The sequence below is a fragment of the Triturus cristatus genome, chromosome 5_1, assembly GCF_964204655.1.
Source record: "Triturus cristatus chromosome 5_1, aTriCri1.1, whole genome shotgun sequence".
Classification (NCBI taxonomy): domain Eukaryota; kingdom Metazoa; phylum Chordata; class Amphibia; order Caudata; family Salamandridae; genus Triturus; species Triturus cristatus.
Genome location: NC_140587.1, coordinates 161379637 through 161395709, shown reverse-complemented (window position 1 = coordinate 161395709; position 16073 = coordinate 161379637). Strand labels below are relative to the sequence as shown.

Genomic DNA, 16073 nt, shown 5'->3' with positions numbered 1-16073 from the left:
TCAGAAAAACATTTCCTTTGCATTAAAGCCAGAAAACTGCAATAAGTGACAGTAAATGAAAGATGCAAGAGGCTGTTACTGCACATATAAGAGGTATAACAAGATTATTTATAAAGTGCCCTCCCTCCCTCCTATGTCCGCAGAGACAGAGCGTTTTGGACACCTTGTGTCTTTAATGCAGCGCTAAACTGTCTCTGCAGACATAGAAGGAGAGGGTATTTCATAAATAATATGGTTCTTTGAAAAGTGTCACACTTCACCTTAGTGGAAGTTGTTTTTAACATCTAAATGGCTGCAAAACTCTCGTTTTTGAGAAAGAAAAGTTGACTGTGGGGAAAACTACATTTAATGGATGTTTGCCAAAAAAACACTTTTTTTCCACGTTTAATCTTTCTCTGCCAACATGCATTACTAAACCCTCCATTTACAACTCCAATTTCTCAGGGCAATTTAAACATGCAACAGGAGGGAGGGATGTTGGCGCTAATTAAAGCTGGGTGGGGGTGTCAATGTAAAACTCGCAGCAGACAGCATCGATTAAAGAAGCAGGAGGGAGCGGGGGGGGAGGGAAGGAGCGTCTGTCAGTAGTAAATTGTAAACAAGCAGTTGCAGATTGCAGGAAAGCATGTCGTGCCTATGAAAAGAGAAAGCCATTTAAGAAAATAGTGCCCACAGACAGTAAGTAAAACATACTGCGTAACGCCACAGTAAGAGGGCCAGTCCTCCTGGGAGGTTACAAAGAGAGACAAGGAGGTACTAAGGAGGAACTACTAAGCCTATTGACGAATCAAAAGCCATCATTTACAAACTACAGGTAGAGAAGCCAAATGTAATGATGGGCGGAACATGGGCGGAGCTTAATGCACATATACTGAATACTCATGTCTCGAAGAGACAGCGCAAGCGCTGCTCTAAGCAAGACCTAAACATACAGTGGTACTCACTAGGAAATGGGGTCTCCAGTGTACAAAGGCATGTACGAATCCATAATGGAAAACCGGTGGCCATGGCACTGTCGAGTTAAGGGCAGTTTTTCGACACCGTGCCTCACATGACTATCACTGCCAGCTAAAAGGAATGGTAGGTGTCAACCACTGTGGTCAAGACGTATCCTCTCTGCAGACATGCTCAGGTGTGCATGAAGACATACTTGCCCAGGGCATCGTCTTGGGAAGCTTAGGGGGGTACAATGAGCTACTGCTTGATCTGCACACATAGTGCAGCCCGTAGCCGACTAGATTTGGTGTTCAGAAATGCTACTCAGAATATACACACAACGACAAAACATGGAGAAGACAGCACCCATCATAGTCAATAAATGGTCATCTTGAGACTGCAATGGATTGCACTCACATCGATTCTGCCACTTTCTTGCCTACTGCAGAGCCTTAAGACGATCGGCCAGCAGCAGAGCTCAGTGGATTGATAACGCTTGATAAAGCAACGGAGAGGCACCTGCCAGCCGTAGGGTTCAACACTAGCACATCCAACTCCCTCAGAAAATCCCCCATTTCTCTGCTGGGTCGCACGGGCAGGAACAAGTTGGTGATTAAACCAGCTCCTGCTCAGAGGTGTGCAATGGAACCAAATTACATTCTGGCTCTCAGAATAGACGAATGATGTAAACTGAAATGAGGCAAACTGACACACTGGATTAGGCACCTGTTAGATCTAGGGGTCTCTAGTTGGCAGAGGTAGGTACCACTGTCCAAATAGGGAACCTTGCTTCTAGTCAGGGTAAGGGGGATACACTCTTTAGATAACCCCTGTTCACCCTCTTGGTAGCTTGGCACGAGCAGACAGGCTTATCAAAGGCAATGTGTAAAGTATTTGTACCAACACTCACAGTAACACAGTGAAAACACCACAAATGGACTCCACACCAGTGTAGATAAATAAAGTACTTTTATATAAACTACACAAGACCAAAACGACAAAAATCCAACAAACACACTTCAAGAATATGGTTTCAAAAAGAGTTCTTAACTTAGCGACAAAATCATCCACCTTAGCATCAATTTTAGCCAACAGTACCTGGTGATTCGATAAAAGTTCCTAGCGGCTCTCAGGCGTTGAAAAACATGCATGCAGCGGGCGTGTGCGACGAATCGGTCTGTATGGGGAGTGAGGCGATACTTGTATGGATTCCAAGGCGTAGCTTCTCCGGTAGAAATTTACTCGCAAAGGCACAATGCGACAAAATTCGGCCCGCTAACGAGCGGGGCGACAATTTCACCAGCGATGATCTGGGCTGGCTCTGCGACGATGTTCACAGCGATAAAATTCGGCCCGCTAACGAGCGGTGCGAGGATCCTGGCTGGCTCTGCGACGATGTTCGCAGCGACAAAATTCGGCCCGCTAACGAGCGGGGCGACAATTTCACCAGCGATGATCTTGGGTGGCTCTGCGACGATGTTGGCAGTGACAAAATTCGGCCCGCTAACGAGCGGGGCGAGAATTTCACCAGCGATGATTTTGGCTGGCTCTGCGACGATGTTCTCAGCGATAGAAATTTGGAGCGACTGAAATTTTCTCGCTAAGCCGGCGGTGCGTGCGTGAAAAAGTGTAGATCCTTTGCTTCTTTCTTCTTGGTCAGCTTCCCAACAGCAGGCACAACTTCCAGAGGCCCCACAATTGGATTAAGCACTCTAGGAAGGGCAGAACTCACACAGCAGAGTTCAAGGGGAAACTGGGGTGAAGGCCTTTTGTTCCTGGGACTTCTTAACAGGAGGCCAGCTCTACTCAGGCCCTTGGAGATTCCTTCAAGCCAGGGGACACAGCACACAGCAAAGTCCTTCCCCTCTCCTTGGCATCAAAGCAACTGCAGGTCAGCCTTACAGCAGGTCAGTCCTTCTTCTTCAGTCTTCCAGCTTTCTCCTTGGCAGAGGTTCCTTCTTGATTCCCAGATGATCTAATTTTCTGTAGTCTGGGTCCCAATACTTATACCCCAAAATCCTTTGTCCTCTGAAGGCAGAGGGGCCTTGGCCTAGTCAGAACCAGTTCTGGCCAGTCCTGGAGCACTCTGTTTACTTGGTTTCTTCTTTCCTTTGAGAGAGAGGGGCAGGGTCGTCAGCCGCCCAGCAGGGGGTGGAGCCAGCATTGTGGAAGGCAGGCACAGCCCTATTCAGGCCCAGGTGCTACTTCTCCCACCCATCTACAGGGGAATTTCCCTATTCAGCCCTGGGCTGACTAATTCTGCCTCTGGGAGCCACCCCTGTCACTGTCACTCACAAACCAGACAGTCAATTCACAAACAGGCCAAGGCACACAGAAAGGGCAGAAAAGGAAAACAGCCACCTTCTAAAAGTGCTGTTTTCACACACAGGATTTAAAAAACATCCTTCCTAAAAGATGTGTTATTAAATTCTGAATTCAGGGATACCAGACTTTAGCTTTCTGTCTTGCTCCTATGGGAAGATATGCAGGTAAACATTATACTCAGCAAACCCCATTATAGCCTATGGGCAAGTTAGCCTTTCAATAGTGAAAAACGAAATTGGCCGTAATTCACTACCAGAGCATGTCACCTACACCAATACATGCTCTACCTTTCACATACACTGCACCCTGCCCAAGGGGGTACCTAGGGCCTTCCATAAGGGTGTCCAAGGTGTACAGAACGGGAAGGGTTAGGCCTCACCAGTGTGGACACTGGTCAGGTCAGCATGGCAGTTAGCAACTGCACCCAGGCACTGCGGTGGCAGGCCTGTGACACCATTTTAGGGCTACTCCTGTGGGTGGCACAATCAGTGCTGCAGGCCCACTAGTAGCATTTGAATCACCAGCCCTGGCACACATGGTGCACTTTACTAGGGATTTCCTGGAAACACAAATATGCCAATCATGGATAACCAATTACAATATAAATTTACCTAGGGAGCACTTGCACTTTGACACTGATCAGCAGTGGCAAAGTGCCCAAAGCATCTAAACCAGCAAAAACGAAATCCAGCACAGCGTAAAAAATACAGGAGGTAGAGGCAAAAAGTCAAGGGAAACCACGCCAAAGAGGTCAGGTCTAACAGCACCAATGTCTGACAATTTATTACAGAAAATATATGATATGTTAGAGATTTGAATGAATTTTAGACATTGTTTTTTGCTCATCACTGAGGATGGCTCAGTGGGATGGTGCCGCTGCTCCCAGAGGTAGAAGAAGCCCCGACTGTGAAAGGGCACAGTAAGGAGTATTGGATTATGCAGTCCAGGTTTGGATCTACCTTTAAACCTTGCATGACTTGTGTTCCTCATGAGCCAGAATGTATGGTTGCTTGTACAGTTTTGCCTGACTGCAACAGATGACTGCAAATATTAAAAAACTGTGATATACGTTTAAGAGAAAGCAATGTATAGATAGATACAAGTTATTTAGGTTTGCACAAAAGATGGAGGTGCCAGACATCATGGACGCCGTTGTCATATGCAGAACATGAACCATGGCAAGTAGCAAGGAGTGCTGTCAAGAAATGATGGCAACAGCGATTACCACCCTGTGCATTCAGCACGAGCAGGATCCGATGAAGTGCACTACCATTCTCTGCTTCATTAACTGTGCATCATGTATTCCAGTGTTCCCCTTACATTTCTGAATAGGTTTCAGCTGGTTACAAAGGAGCTCGTAGGCCACACTTTGATGTAGGGAACCTGTAATTTAAAGTCCCAAAAGACTTATATTAGTAAGTAAGGAAAACAATTCTCATTTATGCACAAAGTGTTCTACGCCAGTGCTCAAAATAACTGTTTTAGGATTTCCCACCATTGCCCCTTTGCTAGATTTGCGCCATAGAAATACATGCATTCACACACATCCTCATACAGGGTCGGCTTTAGGGCAGTGCGGCTGGTGTGGCCGCACTGGGCGCTGTCCTGTGGAGGGGGCACCAAACTCAGGGGGGCTCTGTGTTTAGCAATAACTTAGGATAGGAGAGATGAGGGGCACTTATGCTCCGTGGACGTGAGAGAATCCGAGGAGGTGGTCATGGGGGTTGGGGCGCCAAAAACGTATTCTCGCGCTGGGCGCCACCAGCGCTAAAGCCGGCCCTGTCCTCATACATGCATACAGAGAGATATCAGAAACATGGCGTATTTCCTGAAAAGTACTTTCGATCGCCAGCCAGTGTCAAGGATCTAGAGATATTAAGCTCGATTGTTGCATTTTACCGATACATTTGTGATTAAATTGAATAGGTGGGAACAAACTGTTTTCACTATGGATTAGAATATTCAGTTCCGGAAATTTGATATGCCAGAAGAAAGCAGGGACAACCAGAAAGGGATTCCATACCGCTATAATCTTATCAATTCATCTAGATTTAAAGTACAGCACAAAACCCTGCTGCCAACAAAACATGATCAACATTTCAGGGCCAATGTATACTTGAAAAACCTTCCTGACCAATGTTTAATCCCACCAGGAAATGTTAAATGTAGGTCTAATCTCATTAAAACAGCTGAGAACAAAAGTCCCTCTTCTCCCAAGACTCACGATTGATCACGTCTCTCGGAGGCAGGAACATGGGCTGCAAAAAATGATCTTGTTTGAAACACTTTTGTTTCAAACAAGTGGGTTCTAATTCCTACGGGTCAAATGAAAAGCATTTATTATCTATGATACATTTGTTTAATGACCGTTCAGGTATAAACATGTCCTTCGCTGCACACACACCATATATTGAAATAACTTCACATGAGACAGTTGAATTAGAAAAGAATTGAAATTTGCAAACAAAGGAGGCACGAAAGACAATACATTGAACAACTGAAAAAACATTTTTAGGTATACAGGCGCATGATTGAATGTATGTGGTACATAAGAATCAGCGTATTAATATATGTCCTCATACTACACTACCTTTCTCGAATTTACCTAAACAAAAAAAATTACACTTTATCCCACTATCCGACTATAAAAATGGCAATTTATAAAATGATATAAAAAAATTACACTGCCAATGACTGAATGCAGAACAAGTGCTTTTGGTCTTGACCTGGCCTGAGAGAGATAGGGGCAAAGTGGCTCTGTAGCACTTAGCTCCACATCTGAAATACACATGTTAAGATTTGGAGTCTGAACAAAGGGATACCATTGTTTTTTGGTCTTGCTAACATCTTTTTTCTTTCTAGGTTGTCAAATCTCTTCTCCAGCATACATGGCAATCTTCTGGATCGTGGACACTCCTTTCTAAAGTGGGCAGTCATGAAGGCTGAACAAAGTTGTTATAGATTTAACCTACGTTTTTAGCTTTGAGTTTATTAGGATTAATGGAAAATGACTTGGTTCAACTTTCCGGCCTTGTGTTACTTGTTTTCAGATTTTTCAAACCTGATGGGGTTCACCTTTTGGTTATACCAAAAGAATTGTATTTGGTGAATATTAAAGAAAGTTACTTGATATATTGGGATGGCAACTTGGGGTTGAGGGCAGTATTAGCGACAGTCCCTTGCTTGTGTCTTGACAAAAAGATTTTATGTTCTGGCGTTTTCATCTAAATCAGCTAAAATGATAATATTTTATTATCATTTTATCTCTCCTTTCCCTCTGCTGGTCAACGGGGATTGAGGGAGGGGGGGGGGCAAGGCTCTTCCGCTATAGCGGAGGGGCCGCCGCTGCCAGACTCCCTGCCAGAGTTAGACTCTGATACCATTTTGTTGCAGAGTTGATTTTGGTATAAAATAATCCTTGGAAGGGGACTACAACAGACAGGCTAGTGCTGAAACCCAAGCCTCCCTGTGTGGCTGCAGAGTGCTCCCTCCTTTCCACTTACAAGCCTTCACAGTTAACCAACAGTAACGCCTGTTGTAGTTCTTTAAGGTTTTAGGGGTTTACTATCAGAAAGTTAGTTGTTACAATACACGCGGGCGTTTAAGGATTCTTAAAAAGTCAAGCCTGGGAGCAGACACCTTTCAACATGTCCACCAAGAACGCTCAGCGGGTTAATGTGTCTGATGCACTGCATGGTGTTTTTTTTAATTGTTATTTTTTTATTTCTTTTTACAGAGTTTTATATAACGCAAACTTGACCCAAATCGGGTACCAGAGCGCTTTACATGGCACCAGTTGCATTACATGAGAACACATTAATTTTTTTTTTGTTAGGCACGGGGAGAATACGTGATTTGCCCAGAATCACGGGATGTAATTCACCAAAACACCAAATTAGCCCAGTCTCTAAATATAAACAGCCCAGTTCTTTTACATTTGTATGTGAAAACAAACAGATGATAAGATAAAATAGTGCATGGATTTCAAACGTGAGGTAGGCCCCTTAGGTAACCTTTGTGCTAACAACAGGTTTGAATCCAATCAGATTGACAAACTGTTATGCTCTGAAAGGTGATAATAATGCATACCGCCGAGTTGCAAATAGCAACACATGTTAGTTACAATGCTGGTAATCTGCTAGAGTAGACTATCGCAGAAACTGATACATAACAAGCATTGGCAAAGCCAATAGGTCTCGCCTATGCAACATCTACTGGCTTTGTCAATGTTTACAGTAATTTTGGACAGCAGCATAACTGCACTGTACAATCGCTAAAGGTTTTTTAGGAAAGTTCTGCGACATGGTCAACGCTGGCCTCTTTATAGTGCTCTTTAGGTCTCGCTGAGCCAGCAAATGCGCTGCTCTGCGAGAAATTTAGTGAGTGGGTTTTGAAAGTGCTACCAGAGGCTTTTGCTGGCCTCAAGCTTGCGTGCACGCGCGCAGCCGCCATGTGGGTTTCTGTTAAGGCTCATTAAGCCTTGCGTGCCTCTCTCCGCCTTGCTTGTGCTTCAATTCCCTCCCCCTCCCCCACCACAGATCGCGTCACAACCCGCGTGTTTTTTTTTATTTCTGTATAGCGCACACAGCTCCCGGGCTTGTCATATTCAGCATTGCGTCACCACTTGCGTGTTATTTCTACCCGCACCCCCTCCAATTCTCAGCCGTGCCCGCGCAGCCGTAACTGCCTCAGTGAAGTAAAAGTGATGCCAATGCTGTGCCCCTGAGCATCTGCAGCAACATAACAATGGACCTGGAGTCAGTTTGCAACTAAATTGCTCCTCTTCGCCCTGTGGGGATGACTCATTGAAGCACTACAAATTCCATTTATTTTCTTTACACTGCCCAGGCCCCGTGTGAAAATAGAATGCACGCACATTCTAACGATAAGCCAAGCTGCGAGCCACCACTATGTTCATAACTGAGACATATTTAAATGAATTGCTGGATTAAGATTTCGTGTAATATTTGTAGATTTCCTGTTTGTTTACTTCACCTCGCTGCTCACTAGTACTCTCAGACTGCAACATTAGACAGAGACGACTTTTATGGGTTTTCCACTCTTCGTCTATTTGCAATGCGATTTATACTTGGTCGCAGCTCTGCGTCTCACACACCGCTGTGGCCTACACTGAACTCAACATAATTGAGTTTTCATTCAAGTCAAACATTGAGATACGACTGGGCAGTTTTTAAAAGCATTATTAGCTTAGACGCGGAGGAAACAAGCATTGGCATAGCCAATAGGTCTCGCCTTTGGGGCCTTATAAGTGTTTAGCCATGCAACAGTTGATGTTGTTGCACCAAGGATATTGTGATGCATAACTAAATACTTATAAGGTCCCAAAAGCAAGAGCTATTGGCTATGCCAATGCTTGTTTTTTACTTTCAACCAGGCTTCACAGCAGCCACACAGCTGTGCAACATGGCAAAGAAAACACTGACAAAGCCAAATAGCCTTACTATTTGGCTATACAATGTTTTTTGAGCCTTGTTGTACAGCTGCGTGGCTGCTGTGCGGTATGGTTGAAAGTAGTACAACTTCGCTATGACAGGGGCTATAGCACTTTTTTATGTTATACTTTCAGCCGCTGCACTGCAGGTAGGCTTTTGTACAACATGCTTAAGAACATTGACAAAGCCAATAGGTCTCACACAGGTGGGATTAGCTTTGCCAATGCTTGTTTGACCTAGGACCTTCTGTCAGGGGCAGGGCACATCGGATTGAACGAGTTTACAATGGCCGACGAGGGACACGTTTTGCAGGAGCTGGGTGCGGCATGGACAGACTTTTTAAGGCCCTGCAGGGGGCATGTCGAGCTCGAGTGTGCCCATTAACCGCTATTGCCGTCTTCAATAAAAATAAGAAATGTAATGAAACAATGACTCAAAGAGAACAGGAAGTGCGTAGGCTTGCTTCTGATTTTACTCAAAGTGAAAGTGTCATTAAGGTTGATGGGCTACATTCTCTGACAATAGGTTAAAGTGCTGTTTTTTAATGTGTGCATGTTTTTTTTAAACTACAGACACCGTAAAGTTTCTCACGATTTTGAGCACTTGCTCTCCTATAAAACGACTTGATGTCTATCGCCCCGCGCGCGGTGCCTAAGCATGAAAAGAATACAAGGAAGCTCTCTATATGAACTCGGGCGAAGATGAAATCCCACTGCAGCCGGGCCCCCAGAGGCCATCTCTGGCTCACCCTGCTCCGTGCACCACGATGCAGCGCTTCCCCTCGGCATGCAGGCGCTTCACGGAGCTCTCTATATGAACTTGGGCGAAGATTAAATCCCACTGCAGCCGGGCCCCCAGCGGCCATCTCTGGCTTACCCTGCTCCGTGCACCACGATGCAGCGCTTCCCCTCGGCATGCAGGCGCTTCACGGAGCTCTCTATATGAACTTGGGCGAAGATTAAATCCCACTGCAGCCGGGCCCCCAGAGGCCATCTCTGGCTCACCCTGCTCCGTGCACCACGATGCAGCGCTTCCCTTCGGCATGCAGGCGCTTCACGGTGGCGGCTGCGCTCTGGAGGGCGTCCGGCCGCACAGTTTCCAGCTGCCCTTTGTGTGTCAGAGCGCTACCGCCAAGCTTCACTACACAGTCCACGCCAGCCATGCCGTCGCGGGGTTCACCGGAGGCAGAAACAGCACTAGTGCGGATTTACCGTCACAGTGACATGAAAAGGGGCGTGGCCAAAGAAGCTGGATTAGACCCGTTGAAATCAAGGACGTGCAGGTTTTTTAATTTGTTTACCTTCTGTACATATGAAATGTGCATGCTGTGTTAGAACGTTTGATGGTTTCCTTTTATGGGGCAACTCACCCACATGCACTGCACCAGAGCGCTCTGCATCTCACGCACAGTTCCTTGTCAGAGGTAGTAAATGCATTTTAAACACAGACTAAAGATGCAATCAATCCTTTAACTGTGTAAATCAATGTCAATGCAATGTTACGTACGCAAACGAGGCTTAAAAGGTGTAGGAATCACATGCAGTCCATGCTGAAAGTCATATGTCAAGAGTGCAATATGAAGAGATACATAAAGACGATATAAAATGTAACGCATTGGCTGGGTTTATATGCACCAAAAATACTTTATTACTAACCAAAGGAACTGTTTTTAGAAGCATTGGAAAATGACAGATTGCAGAAAAAAAGAATACGGTTCCATACCTATGCCTTGCAGTTTGCACGCAGCTCCTGGTTCCTAGCTCACTGTACTATACTGGAAGTATGTGAACTTACGAACTGCAAGTAACAAAAGGATCTCTGTGTCAAAAGCAATAATCCACTTACCTATCTACATAAAATACAAATATGTGATTTGCATGTTACACAATATGATTTTCAGCAGACTCGTTAAACCTCTATTCAGCTTTAAGAGTCAAAACTATGATGAGACATTCTTGTGTTGTGCTGCATGCCTGCTGCTCAGCATGTGTTAAGAAGCTGAGCTCATCGCGTGCTCGAGGCATTGTGTGTTGGGCAGCTCGAGCGCGTGGAGTAGAGTGTGCAGCGAGAGCGAACAGCATAGTATTGCAATAAGCACCCCTCAGTCCCCCCTCCAACAAAATACATTACCCAATAATAACACACACTCAGACTGTTTGATTGGGTACAAAATGCTGCAGGTTTATTACATACACGTTATGTAATAGGTGGGTTATCTTACGGGCGATCCAAGGGCAGGCAACCAACTGGGCCGCCTGCCCGCCTGACGAGCCGGGCAGCACTGGGGCGAACCCCGCCTTTGCTGCCGTCCAAGTGATTCTCTTACAGGATCACGTGACCGTTGGTAACTTCTACTCACGCCCCTTCCTGGGGCGGAGCGTAGCATAGCAAACCCCCGGTTGTTCAGGCCCACAACCGCCCGAAGGACTAGCGGGGCGCCGACACGGCTTCCGGGACCCTCCCCTGAGGCTCCTCGGATTTGGCTCTGGCACCCCCTATGGTGCCGCGCAGAGGTACCCTTGGTACCGGCCTGCTTCCAGATCGCCCTGTAACTCCGCCACAGCTCTGGAGGCGGCCACCGTCGCCGCCAGAGCCCCCCACCCAAACAGCTATAGCCTTACCTGCCACCTCTCCTGTCTGGAACTTCCTGCAATCCAGATAAAAGAGAACCATCCCTGCTGGTTATAGATGGCCCCATCTACATCCCAGCCCTTGACGCTATCCTGGGTCAGATAGCATCTGCTGAAACAAGAGGCCTGTCAGGCCTGCGGAGTTGTGCCAAGGGCAGTTCACCCCCATGCGTGAAAGTTCACTAATAATAATCCACATTTGTAAAACGCGAACACTCACCCGCAAGGGTCTCTAGGCGCTGGGGCCCGTCGGAAAGATTAAGCAAGCTATTGCCCAGAGTCACCTGGTGCTAGGCTAATCTGCCGCAGGCGCAGGGATCGAACCGTGATCCCCAGATTCTGGAGCCAGCTGCCCTGGCCGCGGCCCCACCCCTCTTCCCGCTTCACTAGCCTCAGCCCTGAGCCAGCTCTGGTCGGGGTGGCCGCCGACCCCCAGGCTCGCAAGGCCCCATCTATGTGCTGGCCTCACCTAGCTGCCGTTCTCCTGGCACCGGGCGCGCCTGAAACCTGCGTGCCCATCTGTGGGACGGCAGCCCGCTAGCTAGGTGACCACTCCCCCACCCGCCTGGCTGCTCTGGCTATTCTGGCGAGAGGGATTCTATTTAAACTTTGACAGTCACTTTGGTTGATACATCCTGCCGCACAGGAGTGTTCATGACTGAAAGAGTGTGGCCCTGGGTAAGGGACCCTCATGCCCTTGCCATGTGTCCCTCATTCCTTATGGGAATTATGCCCGTTCATCTCCTTCTGTGGTGAAACCCCCCCGGCATACTGGCTTATAGAATCTGTCTGCTTTAAGCAGGCGCATTGCCTGCGGCATGGTCCAAGCATTCCGGATTGGCTAAGTCCTACTTTACCCCTCCTAGAATGCCCCCAGATAAGAGGGTGTCCCGGGGGGGGACCCACCGCCAGCCCAGGGCCTCCCAAGCGGTGACAAATTACCTGCTCCCTTGAAGTTTAGTTTTAGTTACGCACTGGGCGTGCCAAAAGTTCTATTGACATAGTGTCCCATTGTGTTTGACACGCTGCTACCCCCGCTCTCGGGACGGCAGCACACTATGTTGGCTGACCGCAACCCCCCCAAGCGAGGTACAAGTGTCAGTATCCTAGGTTCCCAGTTCCCTGCTAGCTCCAGTACACTACCAGTGGTTCCGCTGGAAGATTCCACAAACCGCAGGGGTCCTCCGAACCTTAAGGAGCGCCCCATTCTCACCTGGGCGCCCCTCTAACGATAGTGGTTTCACACCGCTGTAAGGCTAGAGACATCTCTTAAACCTATTTACTGGTTTTGCTCTGTGTTTACGCAGCACGCATGCCCCCCTGGCACGATGTTGCTGAAGAGCTGCGGTCTGTTCCCTTTAAATATCTGAGGTGAGGGTTGAGGAACACAAAACAGGTAATAAAGGAGGATGTATGTACTACTGCCAATGCCTGGCAGGGGCCCTGCTGTGCCCCAAGACCTCGCAGAACTCATACCCTTGGGCTGTTGGCCGGTGGCATGGCAGGCTGTAGTTTAGCCGCTCATGACATTGCCTCCGTGTACAAACTCAAACACCATGCCTCACTACACGCCAGTACCTTTCGCTTGACAATGCTTGTCAGTTGTATAAGAAAAATGAAGCAAAATTCTGGCTTCCCTGCGTAGCCTACTGCGGATGCTTCAATGCTGACATGGTGGGACTGTCCCCTTAACGTGTTGAACTTCCTTAACTGTCTCCCTTTGATGAATAGCAAGCTCAACCGCAAATGAAACCACCCACTAATCAACTTCACAACAGCCAGACCGGTCACCTACGCGTGATCATGGTGCGGGAAGCGGGAGCCCATTGGAAACGGAATGGCGGCGCACAATCCCTGCCTTGGAGACAAAATGTTTACCTCATACTGCGAGATCGGTGCATGCAGGAACAACATAACTGTCCTTTCCCAACCCTTAGCCAGACCGAAACTTTAGTCTAAATTGGGACAAGGGAAGACCCGGGTGATATCACTGATCAAGTCTGTGATGTCATATACGACCTCCCCCCTGTGCTTTGTGTGACGTTGGTCCTCCTGGGCGTGGGCAGATCGCCGGGAAGTATACATGGGTTTCTGGGCCGATAATGCCCTCTTGTTCGTGGAGAAAGCTGAAACCAAGCTTGCCGGTTCCCGGCCGAGACAGACAACCCCTTTTACCTTTTTCCAACCGCAGTACCTGCATAAAAGACATTGCTAAGGACCACATGCCCAGCTTCTGATGTCCAAAGGACCTAGTATGCCAAGCAGTGAAACATCACTTGAATGGAATAATACGAAACAGTCTTCTCACGGCGCACGCCTCCCAGGCGCCGGCAGGACACCGAGGTCTACATCGCACAACCCGATTCCAAAGTAAACCCAATGTGACCTTGGCTGTAGCAGAGCTATCCCTGTACATACAGGAATGAAAACTTGGAGTTGAAGCCACGAGAGCTAACTAAATGAAGACCAGAGACCGGGGTACTCCACAGGCGTTTGTACTCGCCAAGCCGGAGACATGAAACACGACACGTATAGGATACCAGAGCCTGTCCAGTGGACAGCGAGTCAACCGATACTCAGTTAAATATAAATGGGTTTTGAGACACAGGCACCTTCCAAACTACTGAAACCCAGTTGGCGAGACTAGTTCTATGGAGAAAAGCATTGAAAGAAACGCTCCTCAATGTCAAATGACACAACTACCCGCTTACGTCTACCTTTCTGGGAAAGGTGGAGCGATGCCCATTAACGGAATAGTGGATGAATGATTCATCCCTGCTGCCAAATTGTGAGAAACTGCCCCCGGAGTGGTCTTTCCCCTTAATGGCCCCCTGGCAGTGCAATTGGTTAGGGCACCAATAATTAACCCCAACTGGTATGCTGTTATGCCCCACCCAGGACACCCTGTCCGGTAACAACCAAGGCAGACGTACCCCAATGCCAACTGAAGGCAGAGTAAAACCTTTTCTGACCTAGAGTTGTTCGCGGCGACACATACATCGTGACGCTCGGTGCGGCGCAAAACTAGGATCGGCATATGCGCGCGCTACATACCTCAAGGCAGTCCTAAGGACCATCTGACAATTGTGACACTATAAGCCAGGACTCCTGTCCGACGCCACTTCCTCATGCACCACACCTTGACACTTAACACCTCAACTACGGACCGGGGTACTCGTGCAACGTGAAAAATTCAGCCTGTTTCAAGCCCTCAAACTAAAAGGATGGCTTGGGCAGCTGGCCACAGTGATTTTAATGCCAATTGCGTTAATCCATGCCACCGGGGTCCTCTCTACACCTGCCCCCTTTTCACCGTCGCGGCCCCCTCTCCCACTTCACTACCAAGTCCTTGCAACACAACAAGAACATCACACACATTTCTACCATTGGCAAAACATTTGGGAAGGGCACAGGAACACCGCAACAAGCTGGATTATTTCCAAGAACCTGCGCATGACATCGACGTGGAGCAGCATTGGAAGGATCTCTTCCCAAGGGAACAATGCAGAAAAACAACGGGCGCAGAGTCCTGTGATCTGTGACATGCTGAGCTCATGGTGCATCCAATGGCGTGTAATGTGGGCGTCACATCCCGAGACGAACCAATTACACAAACGTGCGTAGAAACTGCGCGCAGAGGAACGGGATGGGCCGGCGACGCTGACATGTGGTAGGAGCGTAAACACTACACTGCCGACTAGTGCACAAGGAGTCGAGGAGAGTCGCAAGTGTGCACCTGTCTAGGTGATCACAACGCTGATCATGCTCTGGGTAATCAATCGCCGCAATGGACTGTGTTTACAAGTGAGGCCACTGCGATAACACGCCAGAAAGTGTCCTAATAATAAGCAAACCTCAAAAGGTGGGGGGGGGGGGGGTGAATCACATCAAGTTCATTGGGATCTCAACCATTTCAATCATGAGAGCTGCTTGTGCCCAATGAAGCTTGTCCCGAGCCACAACCTTATTTACACTATATTGAGGATCACATCAAACATGGTTACCTTGGTGGCCCCCCCCTAATACAAGCACAGGGCGACTTACATGCTCGCCAGAACCCACGTAAGTGCCCGAACAGACTGCACTGCCTTACCATTATAATTCACCCGCGCCCTCATTACAGCCCTTAGCATAGTAGCCTGGGCTCCTCATGCCGCGGGCCTTCCCCCTGCGTTGCTCTTATTGCCTCTGCCACGGGACAGAGCAGTCAATTATAGGGTGGCCCAAGCCGCCCCCTCGGCCTGCAGATAAAACGCCCGTCGCATAACCGTTAGGGGTCCCAGGGCGCACAGGTCAACCTAAAGACTCTCCCCCCCGGGAAACCACCGGATCAGGGCCACGTGGTACACCACAGGGGTGGAATATTAGCCCGCACTTACCGCAGCTAGCCCGACGCCCGCTGCATCTCAGTGCCATGCGATGCGACCACCCCCTGTTTGCAGTTCAAAAGGAGTTGGAAACAAAGCAAGCCGCCACCTCCAAGCGGCTGCCACGGCGAGCAAACCCGATCCCAGGGGACACACAGGCCGTGCAGGACCACATTGCGGTTCCTCTCCATGCAGTCCCCCAAGCAACACAAAATCACCCTTCCGACCTAGGCGGCAAAATTGTATATACGGTGCGACTCGACCCGAAGGGTATGGAGCGCTCTGCTAGACACCAGTTGCGTCACACGAAATGTAATTTGGTATACGCGCGTTTTGTTTTGTTGCATAGTATATAGCGCGAA

At 48.2% G+C, this 16073-nt stretch overlaps 1 protein-coding gene across 2 annotated transcripts in view; it reads right to left on the bottom strand.

Moving 5' to 3' along the window:
* Positions 1-9932, bottom strand: part of LOC146830509 (uncharacterized) — a 74413-nt gene extending 64481 nt beyond the window's left edge. The window contains exon 1 of one of the 2 annotated variants that reach the window (XM_085604708.1): positions 9719-9932. In XM_085604708.1, coding sequence (XP_085460834.1) covers positions 9719-9876 — 158 coding nt within the window. In that variant the 5' untranslated portion in view covers positions 9877-9932. The remainder of the gene's footprint in view (positions 1-9718) is intronic. The other variant, XM_085604707.1, reaches the window with a different exon arrangement.
* Between the last annotated feature and the right edge of the window lie 6141 nt (positions 9933-16073).